This window comes from Bombina bombina, chromosome 2, assembly GCF_027579735.1.
Source record: "Bombina bombina isolate aBomBom1 chromosome 2, aBomBom1.pri, whole genome shotgun sequence".
Taxonomy (NCBI): domain Eukaryota; kingdom Metazoa; phylum Chordata; class Amphibia; order Anura; family Bombinatoridae; genus Bombina; species Bombina bombina.
In genome coordinates this window covers 192,774,353-192,797,625 of record NC_069500.1, presented here as the reverse complement: position 1 = coordinate 192,797,625, position 23,273 = coordinate 192,774,353, and the positions used below count along the sequence as shown (strand labels likewise).

Sequence of the window (23,273 nt, the reverse complement as noted above, 5' to 3'; positions counted from 1 at the left end):
CTCATGATTGCAGCATTGGACGCAATCCCCTTTGCTCATTTTCACATGAGACCTCTTCAGCTTTGTATGCTGAACCAATGGTGCAGGGATTATACAAGGATATCACAATTAATATCCTTAAATCCCAATGTTCGACTATCTCTGACTTGGTGGTTAGATCACCATCGTATAGTTAAAGGGGCCTCTTTTGTTTGTCCAACCTGGACTGTGATCACAACAGATGCGAGTCTTTCAGGTTGGGGAGCTGTTTGGTAATCTCGCCTCGAGATTTCCAATCAGTGTTTTGGAACGCTGTGCGATTTTCAGGGCTCTTCAGATTTGGCCTCTGTTGAATAGAGAACCATTCATTTATTTTCAGACAGACAATATCACAATTGTGGCATATGTCAATCATCAGGGTGGGAGTCGCGGTCCCCAAGCTATGAAAGAAGTATCTCGGATACTTGCTTGGGCGGAATCCAGCTCCTGTCTAATTTCTGCGGTTCATATCCCAGGTATAGACAATTGGGAAGCAGATTATCTCAGCCGTCAGACTTTACATCCAGGGGAGTGGTTGCTCCATCCAGATGTGTTTTCTCAGATTGTTCAGATGTGGGGTCTTCCAGAAATAGATCTGATTCCTTCCCATCTAAACAAGAAACTACCCAGGTACCTGTCCAGGTCCAGGGATCCTCAGACGGAAGCAGTGGATGTGTTGACACTTCCTTGGTGTTATCAACCAGCTTATATTTTCCCGCCTCTAGTTCTTCTTTCAAGAGTGATCTCCAAAATCATCATGGAGCAACCGTTTATCTTGCTGGTGGCTCCAGCATGGCCTCACAGGTTTTGGTATGTGGATCTTGTTCAGATGTCCAGTTGCCAAACTTGGCCACTTCCATTAAGGCCAGACCTTCTGTCTCAAGGTCCGTTTTTCCATCAGGATCTCAAATCATTAAATTTGAAGGTATGGCAATTGAACGCCTAGTGCTTAGTCATAGAGGTTTCTCTGACTCAGTAATTAATACTATGTTACAGACTCTTAAATTTGTTTCTAGAAAGATTTATTATCGAGTTTGGAAGATTTAGATTTCATGGTGTTCTTCTCATAAATTCTCTTGGCATTCGTTCAAAATTTCTTAGAATTTTCCAGTTTCTTCAGGATGGTTTGGATAAGGATTTGTCTGCAAGTTCCTTGAAGGGACAAATCTCTGCTCTTTCTGTTTTATTTCACAGAAAGATTGCTAAACTTCCTTCACTGTTTTGTACAGGCTTTGATTTGTATCAAGCCTGTCATTAAATCAATCTCTCCTCTTTGGAGTTTTAATTTTGTTTTGAAGGCTTTACAGGCTCCTCCTTTTGAGCCTATGCATTCTTTGAATATTAAACTACTTTCTTGGAAAGTGTTGTTCCTTTTAGCCATCTCTTCTGCTAGAAGAGTTTCTGAATTATCTGCTCTTTCTTGTGAATCTCCTTTTCTGTTTTTTTCATCAGGATAAGGCAGTTTTGTGGACTTCATTTAAATTCTTACCTAAGGTTGTGAATTTTAACAACATTAATAGAGAAATTGTTGTTCCTTCCTTGTGTCCTAATCCCAATAATTATTTGGAGAGATTCTTACATTCTTTGAAATATTATGTTGAAGCTACTAAATATTTCAGGAAGACTTCTAGTCTGTTATCTTTTCTGGTTCTAGGAAAGGTCAGAAGGCCTCTGCTGTTTCCTTGGCTTCGTGGTTAAGCTTTTGATTCTTCAAGCTTATTTGGAGTCGGGTCAAGCCCCGCCTCAGAGAATTACAGCTCATTCTACTAGATCAGTCTCCACTTCATGGGCTTTTAAGAATGAAGCTTAAGTTGATCAGAATTGCAAAACAGCAATTTGGTCTTTGCATACATTTACTAAACTCTACTGTTTTGATGTATTTGCTTCTTCAGAAGCAGTTTTTGGTAGAAAAGTTCTTCAGGCAGCTGTTTCAGTTTGATTCTTCTGCTTATGTTTAAGTTTTTCTTTTCATTTATGAGAATAAACTTATATTTTGGGTTGTGGATTAATTTTTTTTCAGCGTAAAATGGCTGTTTTTATTGTATCCCTCCCTCTCTAGTGACTCTTGCGTGGAGTTCCACATCTTGGGTATTGCTATCCCATACGTCACTAGCTCATGGACTCTTGCCAATTACATGAAAGAAAACATAATTTATGTAAGAACTTAACTGATAAATTAATTTCTTTCATATTGGCAAGAGTCCATGAGGCCCACCCTTTTTATGGTGGTTATGATTTTTTTTGTATAAAAAAAAAGCACAATTATTTCCAAATTCCTTTGTTGATGCTTTTTACTCCTTTCTTTATCACCCCACTACTTGGCTATTAGTTAAACTGAATTGTGGGTGTGGTGAGGGATGTATTTATAGGCATTTTGAGCTTTGGGGAACTTTGCCCCTCCTGGTAGGATTGTATATCCCATACGTCACTAGCTCATGGACTCTTGCCAATATGAAAGAAATTAATTTATCAGAAAAGTTCTTACATAAATTATGTTTTTTGCTCATTAAAACATTACCTAGGACATGCCTGTAACAATGGGCTGAGCCTGCAACTATTTATGTAACGTCTTGAAATGCTAATTATTTCTGGGGAGAATAAACAAAAGCAGCTATTTCACATGCAAACAAATTCTCTCCCTCATACCCCCACTGGGAGATTAATACAGTGCTACTGTCTCCTATTTACATTTTCAAAGAGAGTAACTTTTGTTATTCGTATGTTCAGTGTAGGTGGGGATACAACAGACACAAGTAGCTATTTCAAAAAGCAAATAAAGTTAAAGTAGCTGTTTGCAAATAATTAAATACAATTCATTAGTTAAAATGGACCGTTGTGAACACATTAAAGGGGACAAAATGTAACTACAATGTCCCTTTAAGAGATAATGAAGCTTCATTTTCAGTTCACTGTGCTCACAAATGGGATATTCTTTTAATCTTTCAACCCTTGATTTCATTACAATTTTTTTTTTTAACTTATATTTTGACCTCTTACAAGATTCCCTATTAAACTTCTAATAGTTAAACAGCTAATCAAATGCAAAAACATTTTTTACTTCATTAGAGCATGTACGTTTTCCATTAGTATCGCTTTCTACTTGTGTATTTTGCAAAGAGGTTAAACCCATAGGTAATATACTACCCGGGGAGAGACAGCTACTAAAGCGGGATGTAGGCATTGTGCTAAATGGGCGTGGCATGTGCATATAGCATCCAATTACAAGACATTTCCTGATTAGGTCCTGCAGTGTGTTGTGGTTTTTTAGCAGGAATTTAGCCATGTGTTTGTTCCCAGGGGTCTGACACCTGGTTAGAAAGCGGACATTAATGCAGAAATGATGTGCGCTAACAAATTAAACCAATTAATTTTTGCATTACAATGTCCCTTTTTAATGTACTGTAGACTATTCAGTTCATCTAAACACAATTCTGTACATTGTTCCTGTTTAAATACAGTGTATTTGTGTTGGGAACATAAGGTCGTGTTTGCATTTTGTAATCAAGTTAGCATATTGTATCTTTTTTCTTCAAGTTGAATATTTTCTTTCTTTCTACAGGAGAGGAATAGCAGCAGAGCCGTTGTTTGTAGGATACTGTGACCATGAGATAAACAACTAAAAAAGTCAGAACAAGCAATGAGTTTAATCAGCGTGCAGTCGCTTTGTAAATCACAAAGGGAAGACTGCAGTGTTCAGGGGCCAAAATGTGCACTTTATGGTTGTTGGTAAATCTTTAAATAAATTCTGAAAAACAGGATTTATTACATTTTTAAATTTGTGAATAAACCTGTTAATTTTATGACTGAGATGCATATAGTGTAATAAAAATCTTTCCAGTAATGTTTTTGTAAGTTTTAAACCAATTGTGCAATTACCTGAAAGCAACACCACCCAAATAAAATGTGAAAAAAACTTGTGATGCTTTTGGATTTTTTTTTTGTTTAGCCAATAGATGTTTTTCATCTGAATTTTAACCCTTTAAGGACACAGCTTTCAGTTTGCTCAATTGTTTTATGACGGAAAAATTCCGTCATATGTCCTTAAGAGGTTAAATAACCCGGGAACAACTCACTCATGTAATAAAATAAAAAATAAAATGATGGCCCTAAAACAAAACCTGCTGTTGCACTGCTGGGAATCAATCCCAGGTCTCCTCTTTATTGACGGCAACACAAAAGATCCAGACAGGCTCCTCCTCAGGGTTAAAATCCCTTTATTGAAGACCCCGTAAAAACGAAATTCAGCAATAATAAAAATACTTAACAAAAAGTATAAAGAGGAGACGCCTCTAAATGTCTGACGTGTTTCAGGTCAACCCTGTAATTAGGATAGAAGCTTAACCCTATTTGTAAACAAATTTGAGTTCTCATTGGTACATATGAATAAAACGTAGCAACAGCATAAATGGTCAATACCACATTCTCACCTAGATTACGAGTGGTGCGCAAACCGTAGCGCAAGTGCACTTTTTTTTTCTTTTTTTCCTGGTCCCTAGAGCATCTCTAGCCTCACGAGTCATTACTTAGTGTATGGGATGTTAAGTGACTCCTCAGATGTGCTAAAATAGCGCAATAGTACAAAAAGTATTAAAAACATTTCTTGCTCTTTCTAAACTTCACGTCTCATTCATATCATAGATCCATAACTTTGATACAATTTAAATACATAAATGTTTCTAACAATATTAATATCTATTACTTTTTGTATTTTAGCACATTTGAGAACTCGCTATTTTGCTTACAGTCCAAACATAGCAAATTTTAGCGTTAAACCAAAAACTCTATTTGTAGTATTTGGCCTATATTTGCTACAAATTACTTGGAAAAATAGACATAATGTATTCCTAAAATCAGGACAACAAAATTAATTGATTTGGCGTTATTTTTCTTTCTAATGGTGGTAGTGAGAGTCCAAGAGGCCTTACTTTTGGGAAATACATTACCTGGCCACTAGGAGGAGGCAAAGACACCCTACACCAGAGTTTTAAAGGGACATTAAACCCACATTTTTTCTTTCATGAGTCAGATAGAGAATATCATTTTAAACAACTTTCTAATTTACTTCTATTATCTAATTTGCTTCATTCTCTTGATATTCTTTCCTGAAAAGCATATCTAGATAGGCTCAGTAGCTTCTGATAGATGCCTCGTGATTGGCTCACCAATGTGCACTGATATTTCTTTAACAAAGGATATCTAATGCAGCAAATAAGGTAATAGAAGTAAATTGGAATGTTGCTTAAAATTGTATCATCTATCTGAATCATGAAAGACATTTTTTGGGTTTAATGGCCCTTTAAGTATCGTTCCTACTTCGCCTTCCCTCCAACTAGTTCTTTGCCTCGTCAAGGAGAGGACAAGAATAGACGTGTTAAGTAATTTTATGTTATTGTTTATCTTCAATCACGTTTTTTTCCCTCCATGGATAGTTCCTGGAAGAGAGGGATTCAGGAGAGTACGGCTAGTGCAATCTAATTCTTCTTTATGGAGTCTTAGGGCCTAATGATCAAACACTCACTGCAATGGAGAGAAATCATACATATTATTATTATTATTATTATTTTTTACCTTTATAAAATTAGCGCTGCAGAATCTGTTGGCGCTCTACAAATAACCAATAATAATAATGTAGGAGTCCCTCTTTCACATACAGAACCCTGCACAGTGAGATAAACAAACATCTCTATTATTCTAATTGATATACTCTAGGAACAGTAATCTTTAACCCTCTAACCCAGGGGTGAGCTATCTTTTTTTAGTTGTGTGCTTTTTTATAATAATTGTCTCTCCTCCTTGCACACACCCTGGGGCATAAAAACCTTGTATTGATCTCTACTTACACTTTATACTGTTAACCTATTTATTACTAGGTTTTTTGCAGATTTCCTTACTGTTCTCTCCCCTACCTCTTGCTCCTTACATTTACTGTATTCATCAGATAACAGTGGAAACAAGAGGGAAAATAAGCACATTCCAAGAAGTCAAGTCTTTTGTATCTAAGCTTCAGCAAAAAATACACATTGCACAGATGCCATTTCTAGAATGGTAACCTTCTTTAAACCCTAGAAGCCGTTAGGACGTTTCATGCTGTCCTAAAAGCAATGGGCTTTAACGCCTTTAGGACGGCATTAAACATCTTAAATTTTGCAGCGCCCTGCTCCCCTTCTTGTGAAAGCTCCAGTGGATCTGACTGGGGGGGGGGGGTGCCTAGCAACACAGGGAGTCCCGCAGGAGCCAATCAACGCCGTTTGGAGTAACGAGGTTGCAGTAACAATTGTTTGACATCCTTTTTGGCTGTTTTTTTACGTTTGGAAAAGAGATTAAATAATTCTCACATTTACAAGTTACTAACAGAAAGAAAAAAAAATCCACTTTTGCTAAGATTTGTTCCCCTTGGTCTGTTATGTTGCAATCACAAATACCAGAGGATCTAATAACAAATAGGATAGAAAAAGTTAAACAATGCAAGATCCAAAACTCCAGCACCTGGGTGTAATTAGAAGTAGTGTGCACACTACAGGGCAAGCACCATACCCTAAATATCCATAGTCTACGAAAGTAGCACCACCACCATGTAAATCTAAAGGTTACTTATTAAGCCAACATCACAAAATGATGTTTCGGATGCATGTCCATCCACATGTCTGGTTATACATTTGTACATATTGCATTTAAAGGGACAGTCAACACAAATTGTTATTGTTTAAAAAGATAGATAATGCCTTTACTACCCATTCTTCAGCTTTACACAACCAACATTGTAATATTAATATACTTTATAACATTTGAACCTCTAAATGTCTCCCTATTTCTAAGTCACTATAGACAGCCTCTTAATCACATGCTTTTATATTTGCTTTTCACAACAGGAGACTGCTAGTTCATGTGGCCATATAGATAACATTGTGCTCACGCCCATGGGTTCTGCACAACACAGCTAAAATGCAAGTCAATAAATAAAAAGTCATGTGATTTTGAAGCTGTCAAAAGAGGCTTAGAAACAAGGTAATCACAAAGGTTAAAAGTGTATTAATATAACCATGGTGGCTGTGTAAAACTGGGGAATGGGTAATAAATGGATTATCTATCTGTATAAAAAAAATTGAGTTGACTTGAGTTAAATACCCAAATAGCCCCATCCTCCCTCCCAAAATTCTTACAAAATCAATGTTAATACTGCTCCCTAGTGGACAAAATCTACAACGCACCATATTATTTAAAATATAGACCAATTTCTCTATTCATACCACTTGGTATTAAAGTTCTCAAATAATCGATCCTATATACCGCCCTTTTCTTAAGCAACTCTTCCCAATTTCCCAGAAATAGGTCAACGATGCACAGAGGGAGTTTATACTCAGCATTGTACTGAGATGCAATTATTTATTTGAGAATCATTTTTATATGCAGCTCAATGCAATGGCCATGGGTTCCAATGTTGCACTGACATACATCAACATCTTTATGAATGTATTTGAAGAAGATTTTGTATATAATCATCTATTGTTTATACTATATGGCACCACCTGGTGGCGCTATATAGATGATATTTTTGGTGTGTGGTTGGGTGACTTTGGGACCCTGGAGAAGTTTTTTTATGGATTTGGTTTGTGCAACACAACATATCAAATTTAAGCTGAAAAGTAGTAAATAATTACTTTCTAGATACCAAGGTATATAAAGAAAGAAATGGTTTGTGTTTAGACCTTTATAAGAAAGATCTGGATCACAATAATTTATTGCGTTATGAGAGTGCCCACCCACCTGCTCTTCTTAGGCCATTACCTAGGAGTCAGATGATGCGAGTAAGATGCTTTGTTCGGTATGAGGATTGATTTGGCAAGAAAGAGACTTGTAGAGATGGGAGAAAATTTTATTAGGAGGTACCCACAGAAGTTTATAGAGACAGAGGTGTCTGTTGTGTTACAGATAAATCATATTAGAGTAAAAAAAAACTTCAGATAAAGTCACCAAGGATGGTATTAGTTAGTCAGTATTACACTTTGAGTATGAAGATTCAGGGAATACTTTGTAATCATTGGCATGTTTTACAAAAATGTAATCCAGAGGTAAAGGAGTTTCTTGATTATCATATGCCAACATACAAGAGAGATAGGAATTTGAAGGATAGTTTAGTATGGGTAGATATTGGTTCTTGGAGGAGGCCTTGTCAGAGCCACATTGATCAGAAAAACTTAGGATGTTTCCCTTGTCTTAACTGTTCAAATTGTAATAGTTTAATGTGTCCCTATTTTCACCCACCCTAGATCAGGTCAAAAATATCAAGTTAAGGGGCATACTTTAAGCAGGCTTAGATATCAAATTCTTGAAAAGGTATATTGCCCTATGAGAGGAGACTGCAGCTGGGGGCAGAGAGTATCCGCTTTCATATGGTAGTGGACCACTGATTGTGCTTACCATATGAAGCCAGATCACCATCGATGCCAAGTGGGAGCGAAGGAGTAAGGCAGGTGGATCGACTCAGCAATGAGGGGGTAAGAACTGGGTTCACTATGCTGCAAAAAATATGAGGCTGGGGACAGGGAGGTATAGGGCCCTACACTATGGAACATAATTAGCTGGAGGGAGGAAGGAGACCCTTTGCTACAGAAAAAAGGAATCATTGGGGGGGGAACTACGATATAGAAAAAATAAACATAAAAAAAGTTATTTGTTACTGATAGACTAGCTGCCAAAAAAAATATATGGCGGTGGCTAGTGAAAGAGTAGGATAACTTTTGTTGGGGGAGGATAAACCCCTACACTATAGAAAATATATATATATATATATATATATACACATACACACACACAAACACCAACCAAAATTATCTAATTTGTGTTATTATTTTAATTCATATTTCATTCAATAATAAAAATTTAAACAATAAGTCCAAATTTACTGAATATGCAAAGAAAAGACAAAGTCCAAATTTCTTATGGGCTTATAAAAATTTGGGAATATATTTAAAGAAATTTGGACTTTGGCTTCCCTTTCCATATTTAGGTTATTTGGACTTTTTATGGAGTTTATCAATGGTTTGTTTATTGTTTGCACGAATTAAAATAATTCATTATTTTAAAGTACACAGCTACATGCAGTGGAGGCTCCTCTATAGGAGCACTTGAGCCCCTGACCCCTGATGAACAAAAAAAAGAGTGAGAAATAAAAAAAAAAACTAATTAAATTTTGAAACATTTTTTGCTTATTAAAATAAAAAAATCTTCCAGGCTCCACTGCAGTTTTGAATAAAAAACATTAAAATTGTTATTTTTAAATCTTTAGGCTGAAAGTGGAATGGGCTTTTGCCTAATACTTCTATCTATCCCACATGCTGTGCAGTGCGATAGATAGTATAGGCAAAAGCACTTTCCACTTTAAAACTGCATTGCCTTCAGCGCCACCTACAGGCCAGCCCATAGCCTTCCTAACCGCACAGCTCTTAGTGTGCGATTGAGAGCCAACTTCCACGTGACACTCGCACACTAAGAGCTGACTGTGTGTGTTGGAGGAGGCAGGGGCGTAACTACTGCAGTCGGCGGGGTCGCCATTGCGACCGGGCACATAGTTGCAGTAGGGGACAGGAGAACTATATGGCTCATGGCTGCAGTCCTGTCCTAGAGGTCGCTTTTCCCTCCCGGTGGATTCAGAGCCTCCTTCAGGTGCTCGGACAAGGACAAGAAGAAACGGAACCCAAATGGCGTCCAACACAGACAGGGAGGTGATCCTGCCAGACTATCAGGTGAGGGGGCCTGTCCCGCAGGGAGGCAGCCGGATGGGAAGGGACCTGTTGCTGGAGACAGTGGAGAGTGAGACTAGTATTAGGGGGCTCCAGCTTCCTCTCTAGGGGGGTTGTTTGGCTCCTCTCAGACATTCTTTGATCAATTTCATGTCCTATATGGCAAAATAGCAACTAGACTAGTTGAACTAGTGTGTCTGGTTCTTGTGCTGCCTAGGTTTAGCAGTTATCCTGTGATCACAGAACTTGCTATTTTGTGTGCATGGATATATGTGTGTTTATGGGTAACTGTATCTGTGTGTATATGCATGTAGGTGTGTGTGTATGTATATATATATCCTTATACTGCCCCAGTGACAGGACTCTTGTACCCAAAATATATATATATATATATATATATATATAGGCAGAGCCATCTGAGGGGCGGGGCTAGTGCTCCCCTATCTTCAAAAGTCACCAGCCGCCACTGGCTACATGTAATGACCCAATGTATTACACAAGAAGCTTAGGTAAACCACAAGAACAGATGCAGCTGAATGCACAGACTACATGACAGTGGAATAAACTTTTTTGCAAGTTTGACGTTTACTACTACCTATAAATCGAGACAGAGTATAAAAGACCTACTGCAAAAACACTGAAATTACCATTTGGATGTGTGTGTTACAAGAGGGGGACTCTAAGAGACAAATTGATGTACAGTGCCCCTCACTAAGTATTATTCTCAATCCAACCTGTTATACAGGTGCCTGAGTTGTGTGACTTGTAATGAACTGATGATGGGTAAATCGTTTTATCACTCACATACAAACATGTTTTGGATTTGGCATCCACCAAGCTGTACCATGACTTATGTAGTCTATATCATTGTCTATTTTAGTGGTTTGTACTATGTAAGACCAAAGAGTCCCTACGTATTAGGAAGGCCAACCACAGATTGGCCATCCACAATGCATTGTACCCTGGCTCCTCCAAACAGCCAGTTGTTAAGATATTTTCTTGAAGCAGGACATAGGGTTTCACAGCTTTGGTGCATGTTAATTAATCATGTTCCCCCCATGAGGAAGGGTGGCGAAAGACACAAAAACAAAATTTATGCTTACCTGATAAATGTATTTCTTTTTTGACACAGTGAGTCCACGGATCATCATCAATTACTGTTGGGAATATCACTCCTGGCCAGCAGGAGGAGGCAAAGAGCACCATATAAAAGCTATTAAAGGGACATGACACCCACATTTTTTCTTTTATGATTTAGAAAGAGAATGGAATTTTAAACATCTTTCTAATTTACTTCTATTATCTAATTTGTTTTATTCTCTTGATATTCTTTCCTCAAAAGCATATCTAGATATGCTCAGTAGCTGCTGATTGGTTGCTGCACATAGAAGCCTTGTGTGATTGGCTCACCATGTGCATTGCTTTTTCTTCAACTAAGGATATCTAAAAAATGAAGCAAAATAAATAATGGAAGTAAATTGTAATGTTTTTTTAAATTTCTATTCTCTATCTGAATCATGAAAGAAAGATTTTGGGTTTAGTGGCCCTATAAGTATCACTTCCCTTCCCTCAAACCCCAGTCATTCGGGAAAGGAAATAACACAAGGTGCAGAGGTGTCTGAGGTTTATAGAACAAACTGTCAAGAAATAAATACATTTATCAGGTAAGTATAAATTGTGTTTTCTTTCTAATGACACGGTGAATCCATGGATCATCAATTAGTGTTGGGAATCAATACCCAAGCTAGAGGACACAGATGATAAGGAAGGGACAAGACAGGTAACCTAGACAGAAGGCACCACCGCTTGAAGAAACTTTCTCCCAAAAGAAGCCCCAGCCAAAGCAAAAGTATCAAATTTATAAAATTTAGAAAAAAGTATGTAAAGAGGACCAAGTTGCAGCCTTGCAAATCTGTTCCAGAGAAGTTTCATTTTTGAAAGCCCAGGAAGAAGAAACAGCCCTCGTTGAATGAGCCGTGATTCTCTCAGGAGGTTGCTGTCCAGCCGTCTCATAGGCCAAATGAATAATACCCTTCAGCCAAAGTGAAAGAGAAGAAGCCGTAGCTTTCTGACCCTTGCGTTTCCCAGAGAAACAAACAAGGCAGAAGACTGGCGAAAGTCCTTAGTCGCCTGCAAGTAGAATGTCAGCGCACGCACATCATCTAGGTTGTGTAGCAAACGCTCCTTAGGAGGAGGAGGAGCAGGACACAAAGAAGGAACAATGATTTCCTGATTAATATTCCTGTCCGAAACAACTTTAGGAAGGAAACCTAACTTAGTACGAAGAACCACCTTATCAGAATGAAAGATAAGATGAGGAGAATCACACTGCAGTGACGAGAGTTCTGAGACTCTTCAAGCAGATGAAATGGCAACAAGAAACAAAACCTTCCAAGATAACCTCTTAATATCTAAGGAATGCATAGGCTCAAACGGAGCCTGTTGTAAAACCTTATGAACAAGGTTAAGACTCCATAGAAGAGTAACAGGTTTAAACACAGGCCTGATTCTGACCAAGGCCTGACAAAAGGATTGCAAGTCTGGCAAATCCGCAAGACTCTTATGCAACAAGATAGACGACGCAGAGATCTGACCCTTCAGAGTATTTGCTGAAAAACCCTTCTCCAGACCTTCCTAGAGAAAGGACAAAATCCTAGGAATCCTGACTCTACTCCAAGAGTAGCCTCTGGATTCACACCAATACAGATATTTACGCCATATTTTATGGTAAATCCTTCTAGTCACAGGCTTGCGAGCCTGTATCAAGGTCTCAATGACCAACTCGGAAAACCCACGCTTAGATAAAATTAAGCGTTCAATCTCCAAGCAGTCAGCTTCAGAGAAACACGATTTGAATGAAGGAAGGGACCCTGAAGTAGAAGGTCCTTCCTTAGAGGAAGCCTCCAAGGTGGAAGAGATGACATTTCCACTAGGTCTGCATACCAGATCCTGCGAGGCCACGCTGATGCTATGAGGATCACCAACAGCCTCTCCTGCTTGATCCGAGCAATGACTAGTGGAAGGAGAGCGAACGGGGGAAACAGGTATGCTAGACTGAAGTTCCACGGGACCGCCAGGGCATCTATCAGTACGGCATGTGGATCCCTTGACCTTGAACCGTACCTCGGGAGCTTGGCATTCTGCCCCCATTTGAGGGTCAAGCTGTAAAACACCTCCGGATGGAGTTCCCACTCCCCGGGATGAAAAGTCTGTCTGCTCAGAAAATCTGCTTCCCAATTGTCCACTCCTGGAATGTGGATCGCAGATAGATAGCAGTTGTGGGTCTCCGCCCACTGAATAATTCTGGCCACCTCTGTCATGGCCAAGGAACTCAGAGTTCCTCCCTGGTGGTTGATGTAAGCCACCGATGTTATGTTGTCCGACTGGAACCTGATAAACCGGGCTAAAGCTAACCGAGGCCAGGCCAGTAGAGCATTGAAGATCGCTCTCAGCTCTAGGATGTTTATGGGGATATCTATGAGAGTTGGCTTGTTGAAAAGATGGCGCCTGAACCAGAATGTCGTCCAAATAGGGCGCCACTGCAATTCCCTGAGACCGGATCACTGCCAACAGAGCCCCTAGAACCCTTGAGAAAATTCTGGGAGCTGTGGCAAGGGCAAATGGAAGAGCCACAAACTGAAAGTGCTAGTCTAGAAAAGTCAATCTCAGAAACTTGTGATAATCCTTGTGAATGGGAACATGAAGGTATGCATCCTTTAGGTCTATGGTCGTCATGAACTGATCCTCTTGGACCAAGGGAAGAATGGAATGTATATTCTCCATCTTGAAGGACGGTACTCTGAGGAACTTTTTTTAGACATTTCAGGTCTAAAATTGGGCTGAAGGTTCCCTCTTTTTTTGGGAACCATGAACAGATTGGAGTAGAATCCCAGACCCTGTTCATGCGTTGGAACCGGAACTATTACTCCCAGGGCGGAAAGATCTTGAACACAATTTAATAATGCCTCTCTTTTTATCTGGTCTACAGATAATCTTGAGAGGAGGAACTTGCCTCTGGGAGGAAAAGTCTTGAACTCTAGTTTGTACCCCTGGGATATGATGTCCACCGCCCAGGGATCCGGGACATCCCGTATCCAGGCTTCAGTGAATTGAGAAAGTCTGCCCCCTACTATATCCGTTCCCGGATCGGGGTCCGACCCTTCATGCTGACTTGGAATCAGCTGCGGGTTTCTTAGATTGATTCCCCTTGTTCCAAAACTGATTGGACTTCCAAGAATGCTTGGACTGTTCCTGCTTAGAAGAGGGAGGGGAAGGCTTACCTCTGAAGTTTTGAGGAATGAAAATTATTCTGATTCCCTTTCTGCTTATTATTCTTATCCTCCTGTAATATCTGAAAAAATTTCAGCCAAACAAGGTCTTACCCTTGTGTAAGGAATCACCAAGAGTTTGGACTTAGATGAAACATCAGCAGACTAGGATTTCAACCATAAGGCTCTGCGAGCTAGTATGGCAAAACCAGACATTTTTGCTCCCAACTTAATGACTTGTAAGGAAGCATCAGTGCTAAAGGAATTGGCTAACATAAGAGTCTTGATCCTGTCCTGGATCTCCTCAAGAGGAGTATCTGTCTGAATAGAATCAGACAACGCATCAAACCAGTAGGCTGCCGCACTGGTGAGTGGCAATACACACCGCAGGCTGCCATTGGAGACCCTGATGAACATACATCTTCTTTAGCAAGGCCTGCAACATCTTATCCATTGGATCCTCAAAAGAGTAGCTATCACCTATGGGAATAGTGGTTCTCTTGGCCAAAGTGGAAATCCCTCCTTCCACCTTTGGAACCATCTGCCACGACTCCTTAATGGAGTCAGCTATTGGAAAAAATTCTTGAAAATTGGAGATGGAGAGAAAGGAATTCCAGGTCTCTCCCACTCCCGTGCAATCTCTGTAGCATGGTCTAGTACAGGGAATACCTCCACCGCGGAGGGGACATCAAAGTACTTGTTTAGCTTACTAGATTTCTTAGGGTTGACTACGACAGTCATATCGGAGTCGTCCAAAGTAGCTAAAACCTCCTTAAGTAACAGACAGATGTGTTCCAACTTAAATCTGAAGGATACAATTTCATCATCAGGAGTAGGAATTATACTATCTGAGTCTGAGATATCACCCTCAGACACTACCGAAGTGTCTTTCGCCTCAGAAACTCCTACCGGAGCACGAGAGGAAACGCAGGGCACTGCATGTGTAGACAAAAAAGATTGGGACGCTTGATGAGAAAGATGCAGCATATATGGTACAGGAGACACCTGAACAGCAACGACCCTAGCTAATGATGACTCAGGATCAAAAAGTATATCCCTGTAACAAAGTTTGTTCAATGCATGAAGAACAAAAGGGTACTGGGGGTTCCACCTAGGAGTCAAAATAGACTACATGTAAAGCTTCTTGATCCATCTATACCCACAAGAAGGTCAATAAAGTAAAAGAAAAAACAAACAGTTTTTGTTCACCTTTATATTAATACAAGAAAAATGATACTACTAGACCCAAGGAAGATCAGAGCAAACCTACTCTGCTTTAAAATAACAAAATCTTGATTGAAGAAAATTCTTATCAGACACCGAATACTTCACCTCCTCCTTGCACCGCAGGCAAAGAGAATGACTAGGATTTGTGGGAAGGGAAGTGATACTCAACAGCTTTGCTATGTTGATCTTTACCTCCTCCTGCTGGCCAGGAGTGATATTCCCAACAGTAATTGATGATGATCCGTGGACTCAACGTGTCATTAGAAAGAAAGACTTCTACAACTAGAAGCCAGGTGGATTTATAAATTGGACACTTTTACTCCTAGAGGGTTAAATGAATGGTGCGATTTCCTTAGTTGTCACTCTAACAAAATATTTTGGGGCCTTTATCATAATGAGGGCCCCATTAGTGAATTGGTTAATAGCAACACTGATAATGACTGTGATCCCTGATTTATGACAGTTATTCCATATAGTGCCAGCTATAACCTATGTATAGCCACACTTGTTTGTACAAATTGTTGTTGTCTTCACACATATATGTACAGTTATAGGGGGATTCAGCTTACAAAGTAGTTTACTCTAGTGCACAGTATTGCCAGGCCAAATACCTTACACAACAGTATATTTATGATTATATTATTTGTCCTACTCCTGTAATGATTTGCTATTATGTTTGACAATGCAATGCTATGGGTTTACTAAATACCTACATGCCCCCTTGTGTTATGAGTTACAGACATATATACACATATAAACACAAATACATATGTAGACATATATACAAGTGTATTGGAGCCCTTTGCAGTTGGGTAGATGAAAACATTAAAAAAAAAACATTTATGCAATATTCATAGTGTGTTACTGTGTATTTACTGTAAATATTTTACATGCCAACGTTCTGCACATAGCAGAATATGTTCTAAGTTTTTAAAAAAAAAACATATATATTATGCTTACCTGATAATTTTATTTCCATCGTTACGAGGAGAGTCCACGGCTTCATTCATTACTTGTTGGAAATACAGAACCTGGCCACCAGGAGGAGGCAAAGACACCCCAGCCAAAGGCTTAAATACCTCCCCCACTCCCCTCATCCCCCAGTCATTCTGCCGAGGGAACAAGGAACAGTAGGAGAAATATCAGGGTACAAAATGTACCAGAAGAACAAATTTAGGTCCGCTCAACGGAGAGCCGGACAGGAGCCGTGGACTCTCCTCGTAACGATGGAAATGATCAGGTAAGCATAATTTATGTTTTCCATCTAATACGAGGAGAGTCCACGGCTTCATTAATTACTTGTGGGAAACACATACCTAAGCTCTAGAGGACAATGATTGAAAAAAACGGGAGGGTAAAAGGAGGCGAACCCTATTCTGAGGGTACCACAGCCTGCAAAACCTCTCTCCCAAAAGCTGCTTCAGCCGAAGCAAAAACGTCAAAATTGTAAAACTTTGTAAAAGTATGTAAGGAGGACCAGGTAGCCGCCTTACAAATCTGCTCCATGGAGGCCTAATTCTTAAAAGACCAAGAACAAGCCACAGCTCTAGTTGAGTGAGCCATAATCCTGAGGAGTCTTATGTCCCGCTATCTCATAAGCCGAACGAATCATGCTTCTCAGCCAAAAGGATAGGGAAGTAGAAGAAGCCTTCTGCCCCTTGCTCCTCCCTGAATAAACAACAAACAAAGCAGAAGTCTGAAATCCTTCGTAGCCTGTAGATAGAATTTCAAGGCTCAAACCACATCCAATTTAAGTAACCATTCTTTCGAGGAAGAAGGTTTAGGACACAAAGAAGGAACCGCAATCTCCTGATTAACATTGGGATCAGTCCCGTGCAAAGAACAGCAATGGCTAGTAGAAAAAGGACCTTCCAAGAGTCTTAATGTCAAGAGAATGCATAGGCTCGAACGGAGGCCCCTGCAGAACCCTCAAAACCAAATTCAAGCTCCAAGGAGCAGAATGTCTAAACACAGGCCTGATACAGGACAGAGCCTGAACAAAAGACTGAATATCTGGAAGCTCAACTAGCTTCTTGAGTAAGAGCACGGATAGACGAAATCTATCCCCTTAAGGAACTGGCGGCAAGTCCCTTCTCCAGACCGTCCTGGAGGAAGGAAAGAATTCTGGACACCTTGACCTTATGCCAGGAATATCCACGAGATTCACACCAGAGTAAGTAGGTCCTCCACACCTTATGATAGATGTGATGGGTAACCAGCTTTCTGGCTTGAATGAGAGTATCGATCACCCTCTCAGAAAAACCTCTTCTGGCTAAGACTAAGCGTTCAATCTCCATGCAGTCAGCCTCAGAGAATCTAGATTCTGATGCACAAAGGGGCCCTGTACCAGCAGAACCCTGTGACAGGGCAAACTCCATTAAGGGAAGGATGACATCCACCACTAGATCCACAAACCACGTCCTCTGTGGCCACGAGGGAGCAATCAGAATAGTTGACGTTTGTTCCTGTTTGATGAGGGCCAGTACACGAGGTAGAAGTGGTAACGGCAGAATTATGTACACTAGGTTGAATCCCCAAGGCACTGCTAAGGCATCTATCAGTTCCGCCTGGGAATCCCTGGACCGCGATCCATATCTGGGCAGCTTGCAGTGGAGTCTGGACACCATGAGATGAATCTCCGGAGTCCCCCAACTGATGCAAATCTCCGCAAACACTTCGGGTGAAGAGACCATTCCCCCAGATGAAAAAAGATTGTCTGCTGAAAAAGTCCGCTTCCCAGTTGTCCACACCCGGGATGTGGATCGCTGATAGCAAACATTTATGGGTCTCCGCCCACTCCAGGATTTGAGATACTTCCCTCATGGCTAGGGAGCTTCTCGTTCCCCCTAGTGGTTGATGTAAGCCACCGAAGTAATGTTGTCCGACTGGAATCCGATGGACTTGTACGAACTCCTTTTGATTCCACCTGCCCTATGCCTTCCTGGCACCCCAAACCGCTCCCCAACATGAGAGACTTGCGTCCAAAGTCACAATCTCCCAAGATGGTCTGAGGAAGGATGTCCCCTGAGGCAGCTGTTCTAGGCGGAGCCACTAAGAGAGACTCCCTCGACCCATTGTCCAGAGAGATCAGTTGGGACAAGTCAGAATGATCGCTGTTCCACTGCCTCAGCATGCACAGCTGAAAAGGCCGAAGATGGAATCTGGCAAAAGGAATGACATCTAAAGTGGACACCATGAGCCCAATCACCTCCATGCACCTGGCCACTGACGGCCTTGAGGAGGATTCAAGGGCAAGACAGCTGGAGACAATCTTGCAACGTCTCTTGTCTGTTAGGAATATCTTCAAGGCAACGGAATCTATTATCGTGCCCAGGAATTCCACTCTGGTACTGGGAACCAGAGAAATCTTTCCTGAGTTCACCTTCCAACCATGAGATTGCAGAAGAAGGAGAAGAACTCTCTAATTATCCTTTGCCAACTGGTAGGACAGAGCATGAACCAGAATGTCGTCCAGATAAGGAGCCACTGCAATCCCTCTGGATCTCACTACTGCGAGAAGAGCTCCCAGAACCTTTGTGAAGATTCTTGGAGCTACAAACTAGAAGTGTTGATCCAGAAAGGTGAACCTTAAGAACCTGAAGTGATCCTTATGGATTGGAACATGAAGGTAAGCGCCCTTCAAGTCTATCATAGTCATAAACTGGCCCCCTTGAACTAGGGGCAGTATTGACCTTATCGTTTCCATTCTGAATTAGGCAAAACAAGCCCTCTTCCTTTGGTACCACGAAAAGCTTTGAATAGTACCCTAGACCCCTTTCTGCTAGAGATACTGGTAAATTACTCCTAGAGAGGAGAGATCCCTTACGCACTCTAGAAAAGCATTTTTTTCTGGATTTGATAAGAGATTTGACAAGAGGAATCTGCCCCTGGGAAGATGGGTCTTGAAACCTATCCTGTAACCCTGGGCAACAACCTCCAGAACCCAAGGATCCTGAATGTCTCTCAACCAAGCCTCCGCGAAAAGAGAGAGTCTGCCCCCTACTAGATCCAGAGACCGATCGGGGGCCGCCCCTTCAAGCCGATTTTGTCTCGGCGGGCTTCTTGCTCTGTTTGGATTTATTCCAAGACTGAGATTGTTTCCAAGATCACCTGGACTGCTCGGGCTTCCAGGCAGGTTGCTGTCGTTGGGACTTGTCCGAACGAAAGGGACGAAAATTAGAACCCTTAGGTTTATTCTTTTTTATCCTGTGGAGTAAAAAAGCATACGAAAAGAGGAACTGGAAAAATAATGTGCTTTTATACAAAAAATCAAAACCACCAAAAAATAGGGTGAGTCTTATGGACTCTTGCCACTATGAAAGAAATGAATCAGGTAAGTTCTTACATAAATTATGTTTTCTTTCATGTAAGTGGCAAGAGTCCATGAGCTAGTGACGTATGGGATATAATACCCAAGATGTGGAAATCCACAGAGTCACTAGAGAGGGAGGGATAAAATAAAAACAGCCATCTTCGCTGAAAAAATTAAATCCAAATAAAAATTAAGCTTTCTTGAATTTCAAAGAACTTAAATTATAGGTAAAAGAATCAAACTGAGACAACGGTCTGAAGAACTTTTCTACCAAAGACTGCTTCTGAGGAAGCAAGTATATCAAAATGGTAAAATTTAGTAAATGTATGCAAAGAAGACCAAGTTGTTGCTTTGCAAATCTGATCAACTGAAGCTCCATTCATGAAAGCCCAAGAAGTGGCAACTGATCTCGTAGAATGAGCTGTAATTCTTTGAGGCAGAGACTGCCCCGCCTCCAAATAAGCGTTGTGAATCAAAAGTTTTAACCAAGATGCCAAAGAAATGGCAGAGGCTTTCTGACCTTTCCTGGAACCAGAAAAAATAAACTAGAAGTCTTCCTGAAATCCTTGGAAGCCTCAACATAGTATTTCAAAGCTCTAACCACATCCAAAGAATGTAGAGATCTCTCAAGAGAATTCTTAGGATTAGGACACAAAGAAGAAACAATTTCCCTACTAATGTTGTTAGAATTTAGGTAAGAATTTAAACGAAGTCCGTAAAACCGCTTTATCTTGATGGAATATCAGATAAGGAGACTCACAAGAGAGAACCGACAACTCAATCTCTTCTAGCAGAAGAGATAGCCAAAAGAAATAACACTTTCCATGAAAGTAGTTTAATATCCAAAGAATGCATAGGCTCAAATGGAGGAGCCTGCAAAATCCTTAAAACCAAATTGAGACTCCAAGGAGGAGAAATAGACTTAATAACAGGTTTGATACGAACCAAAGCCTGAACAAAACAATTAATATCAGGAAGTTTAGCAATCTTTCTATGAAATAAAACAGAAAGAGCAGATATTTGTCCTTTCAAAGTATTTGCAGACAAACCCATATCCAAACCACCCTGAAGAAAAAATAATATCTGAGGAATTCTAAAAGAATGCCAAGAAAAATTATGAGAGGAGAACCATGAAATATAGCTTTTCCAAACCTTATAATAAATCTTCCTTGAAACAAACTTACGAGCCTATAGCATAGTATTAATCACTGAGTCAGAGAAACCTCTATGAATAAGAACTAAGCATTAAGTTTCCATACCTTCAAATTTAGAGATTTGAGATCCTGATGGAAAAACGGTCCTTGAGACAGAAGGTCTGGCCTTAAAAGGAAGTGGCCAAGGCTGGCAACTGGACATCTAGACAAGATCCGCATACCAGAACCTGTGTAACCATGCTGGTGCTATCAGAAACACATGAGATTGTTCCATAATGGTCTTGGAGATCACCCTTGGAAGAAGAACTAGAGGCGGAAAAATGTAAGCAGGTTGGTAAAACCAAGGAACTGCTAATGCATCCACCATCTCTGCCTGAGGATCCTTGGATCTGGAAAGATATATGGGAAGTTTCTTTTTCAAACGAGAGGCCATCAAAACTATTTCTGGAAGACCCCACATTTGTACAATCTGAAGAAACATCTGGATGGAGAGACCACTCCCCCGGATGCAAAGTCTGCCGACTGAGATAATCCACTTCCATGGAATATGAATTGCAGAAATTAGAGAAGAGTTGGACTCCGCCCAAGAAAGTATCTGAGATACTTCTTTTATTGCTAAAGAGCTTCGAGTCCCTCCCTGATGATTGACATATGCCACTATTGTGACATTGTCTGTCTGAAAATGAAGAAAAAGTTCTCTCTTTAACAGAGGCCAAGCCTGAAGAGCTCTGAAGATAGCACAGAGTTCTAAAATATTGATTGGTAATATCGCCTCTTGAGGGCTCCCCAACCCGTGAGACTTGCGTCTGTTGAGATCACGGTCCAGGAAGGACGAACAAAAGAGGCCCCTTGAACAATCCGATGATGGTCCAACCACCATGACAGAGAGTTGAATGTTGGGATTTAAGTATATCAGTTGCACCATTGATCCAGCATGCAAAGCTGCAGAGGTCTCATATGAAAATTAGTAAAGGGGATCACGTCCAATGCTGCAGTCATAAGACCTAAAAGTTCCATGCACATAGCCACTGAAAGGAACGATCGAGACTGAAGGTTTAGACAAGCTAATACCAATTTAATTTGTATCTTGTCTGTTAAAGACAAAGTCATGGACACTGAATCTATCTGGAAACCTAAAAAGGTGACCTTTGTGTGAGGAATTAAACTCTTTTTGTAAATTGATCCTCTAACCATGTCTTTGAAGAAACGACACTAGTTGTTTCATGTGAGATTCTGCTAAATCAAAACACTTAGCTAGTACCAATATATCGTCCAAATAAGGAAACACTGCAATACCCTGCTCTCTGATTACAGATAGAAGGGCACCGAGAACATTCGAAAAGATTCTTGGAGCCGTCGCTAGGCCAAATGGAAGAGCAACAAACCGGTAATGCTTGTCTAAAAAAGAGAATCTCAGAAACCGATAGTGGTCTGGATGAATTGGAATATGAAGATAAGCATCCTTTAAGTCTATTGTGGACATAAAATGCCCTTGCTGAACAAAAGGCAGAGTAGTCCTAATAGTCACAATCTTGAAAGTTGGGACTCTTACGAAATGATTTAAAAGTTTCAGATCCAGAACCCTGTTCCTTTAGAGGAAATGGAACAATCACCCCTGAAAGCTCTAGATCTGAAACACACTTCAGAAAAGCCTGAGCCTTCACAGGATTTGTTGGAACACGAGAAAGAAAGAATCTTCTCACGGAAGGTCTTATTCTGAAACCTATTTGATACCCTTTAGACACAATATTCTGAATCCACCGATTCTGAACAGAACCTGACCAAATTTTCTGAAATAATTTCAATTTGCCCCCCACCAGTTGAACCGGATTGAGGGCCACACTTTCATGCAGTTTTTGGGGGCTGGATTTGATTTCTTATAAGGCTTGGTTTTATTCCAATTTGAAGATGGTATCCAATTGGAACCAGAGGCCTTAGGGGAAGGAGTTGGCTTTTGTTCCTTATTCAGACAAAAGGAACGGAAACGATTAGGAGCCTTAAATTTACCTTTAGACTTTTTATCTTGAGGTAAAAAAAGCCTCCTTTACCCCCAGTAATAGTAGAAATAATAAAATCCAATTGAGAACCAAATAGATTATAGATAATAATCTAGATTTAGACACCATGTCAACATTCCAAGATTTAAGCCATAAAGCTCTTCTGGTTAAAATAGCTAAAGACATAGATTTAACATCGATTTTAAAAATGTCAAATATAGCATCACAAATGAAGTGATTAGCATGTTGAAGCAGAAGAATAATGCTGGATAAATAATGATCTTCTACCTGACAAGCTAAACTATCCAACCAAAAAGTTGAAGCAGCAACCACATCAGCCATAGAAATGGCAGGTCTAAGAATATAACCAGAATGCAAATAAGCTTTCCTTAGAAAAGATTAAATCTTTCTATCTAAATGATCCTTAAAAGAAGTACTATCTTCCATAGAAATAGTAGTATACTTGGCAAGAGTGGAAATAGCCCCATCAGCTCCAAATTAGCCACAGGTAAAGGATATGACTTCTTAAAACTAGAAGAAGGATTAAAAGAAGAATA

The 23,273-nt window shown here is 40.1% G+C and overlaps 1 protein-coding gene across 2 annotated transcripts in view; it reads left to right on the top strand.

The window, feature by feature from the left end:
• Positions 1–3,859, top strand: part of HEXB (hexosaminidase subunit beta) — a 106,685-nt gene extending 102,826 nt beyond the window's left edge. For both annotated transcript variants that reach the window (XM_053701416.1, XM_053701415.1), the window contains exon 14: positions 3,578–3,859. In XM_053701416.1, the coding sequence (XP_053557391.1) occupies positions 3,578–3,638 (61 nt within the window). In that variant the 3' untranslated portion in view covers positions 3,639–3,859. The remainder of the gene's footprint in view (positions 1–3,577) is intronic.
• The last annotated feature ends 19,414 nt before the right edge of the window (positions 3,860–23,273 follow it).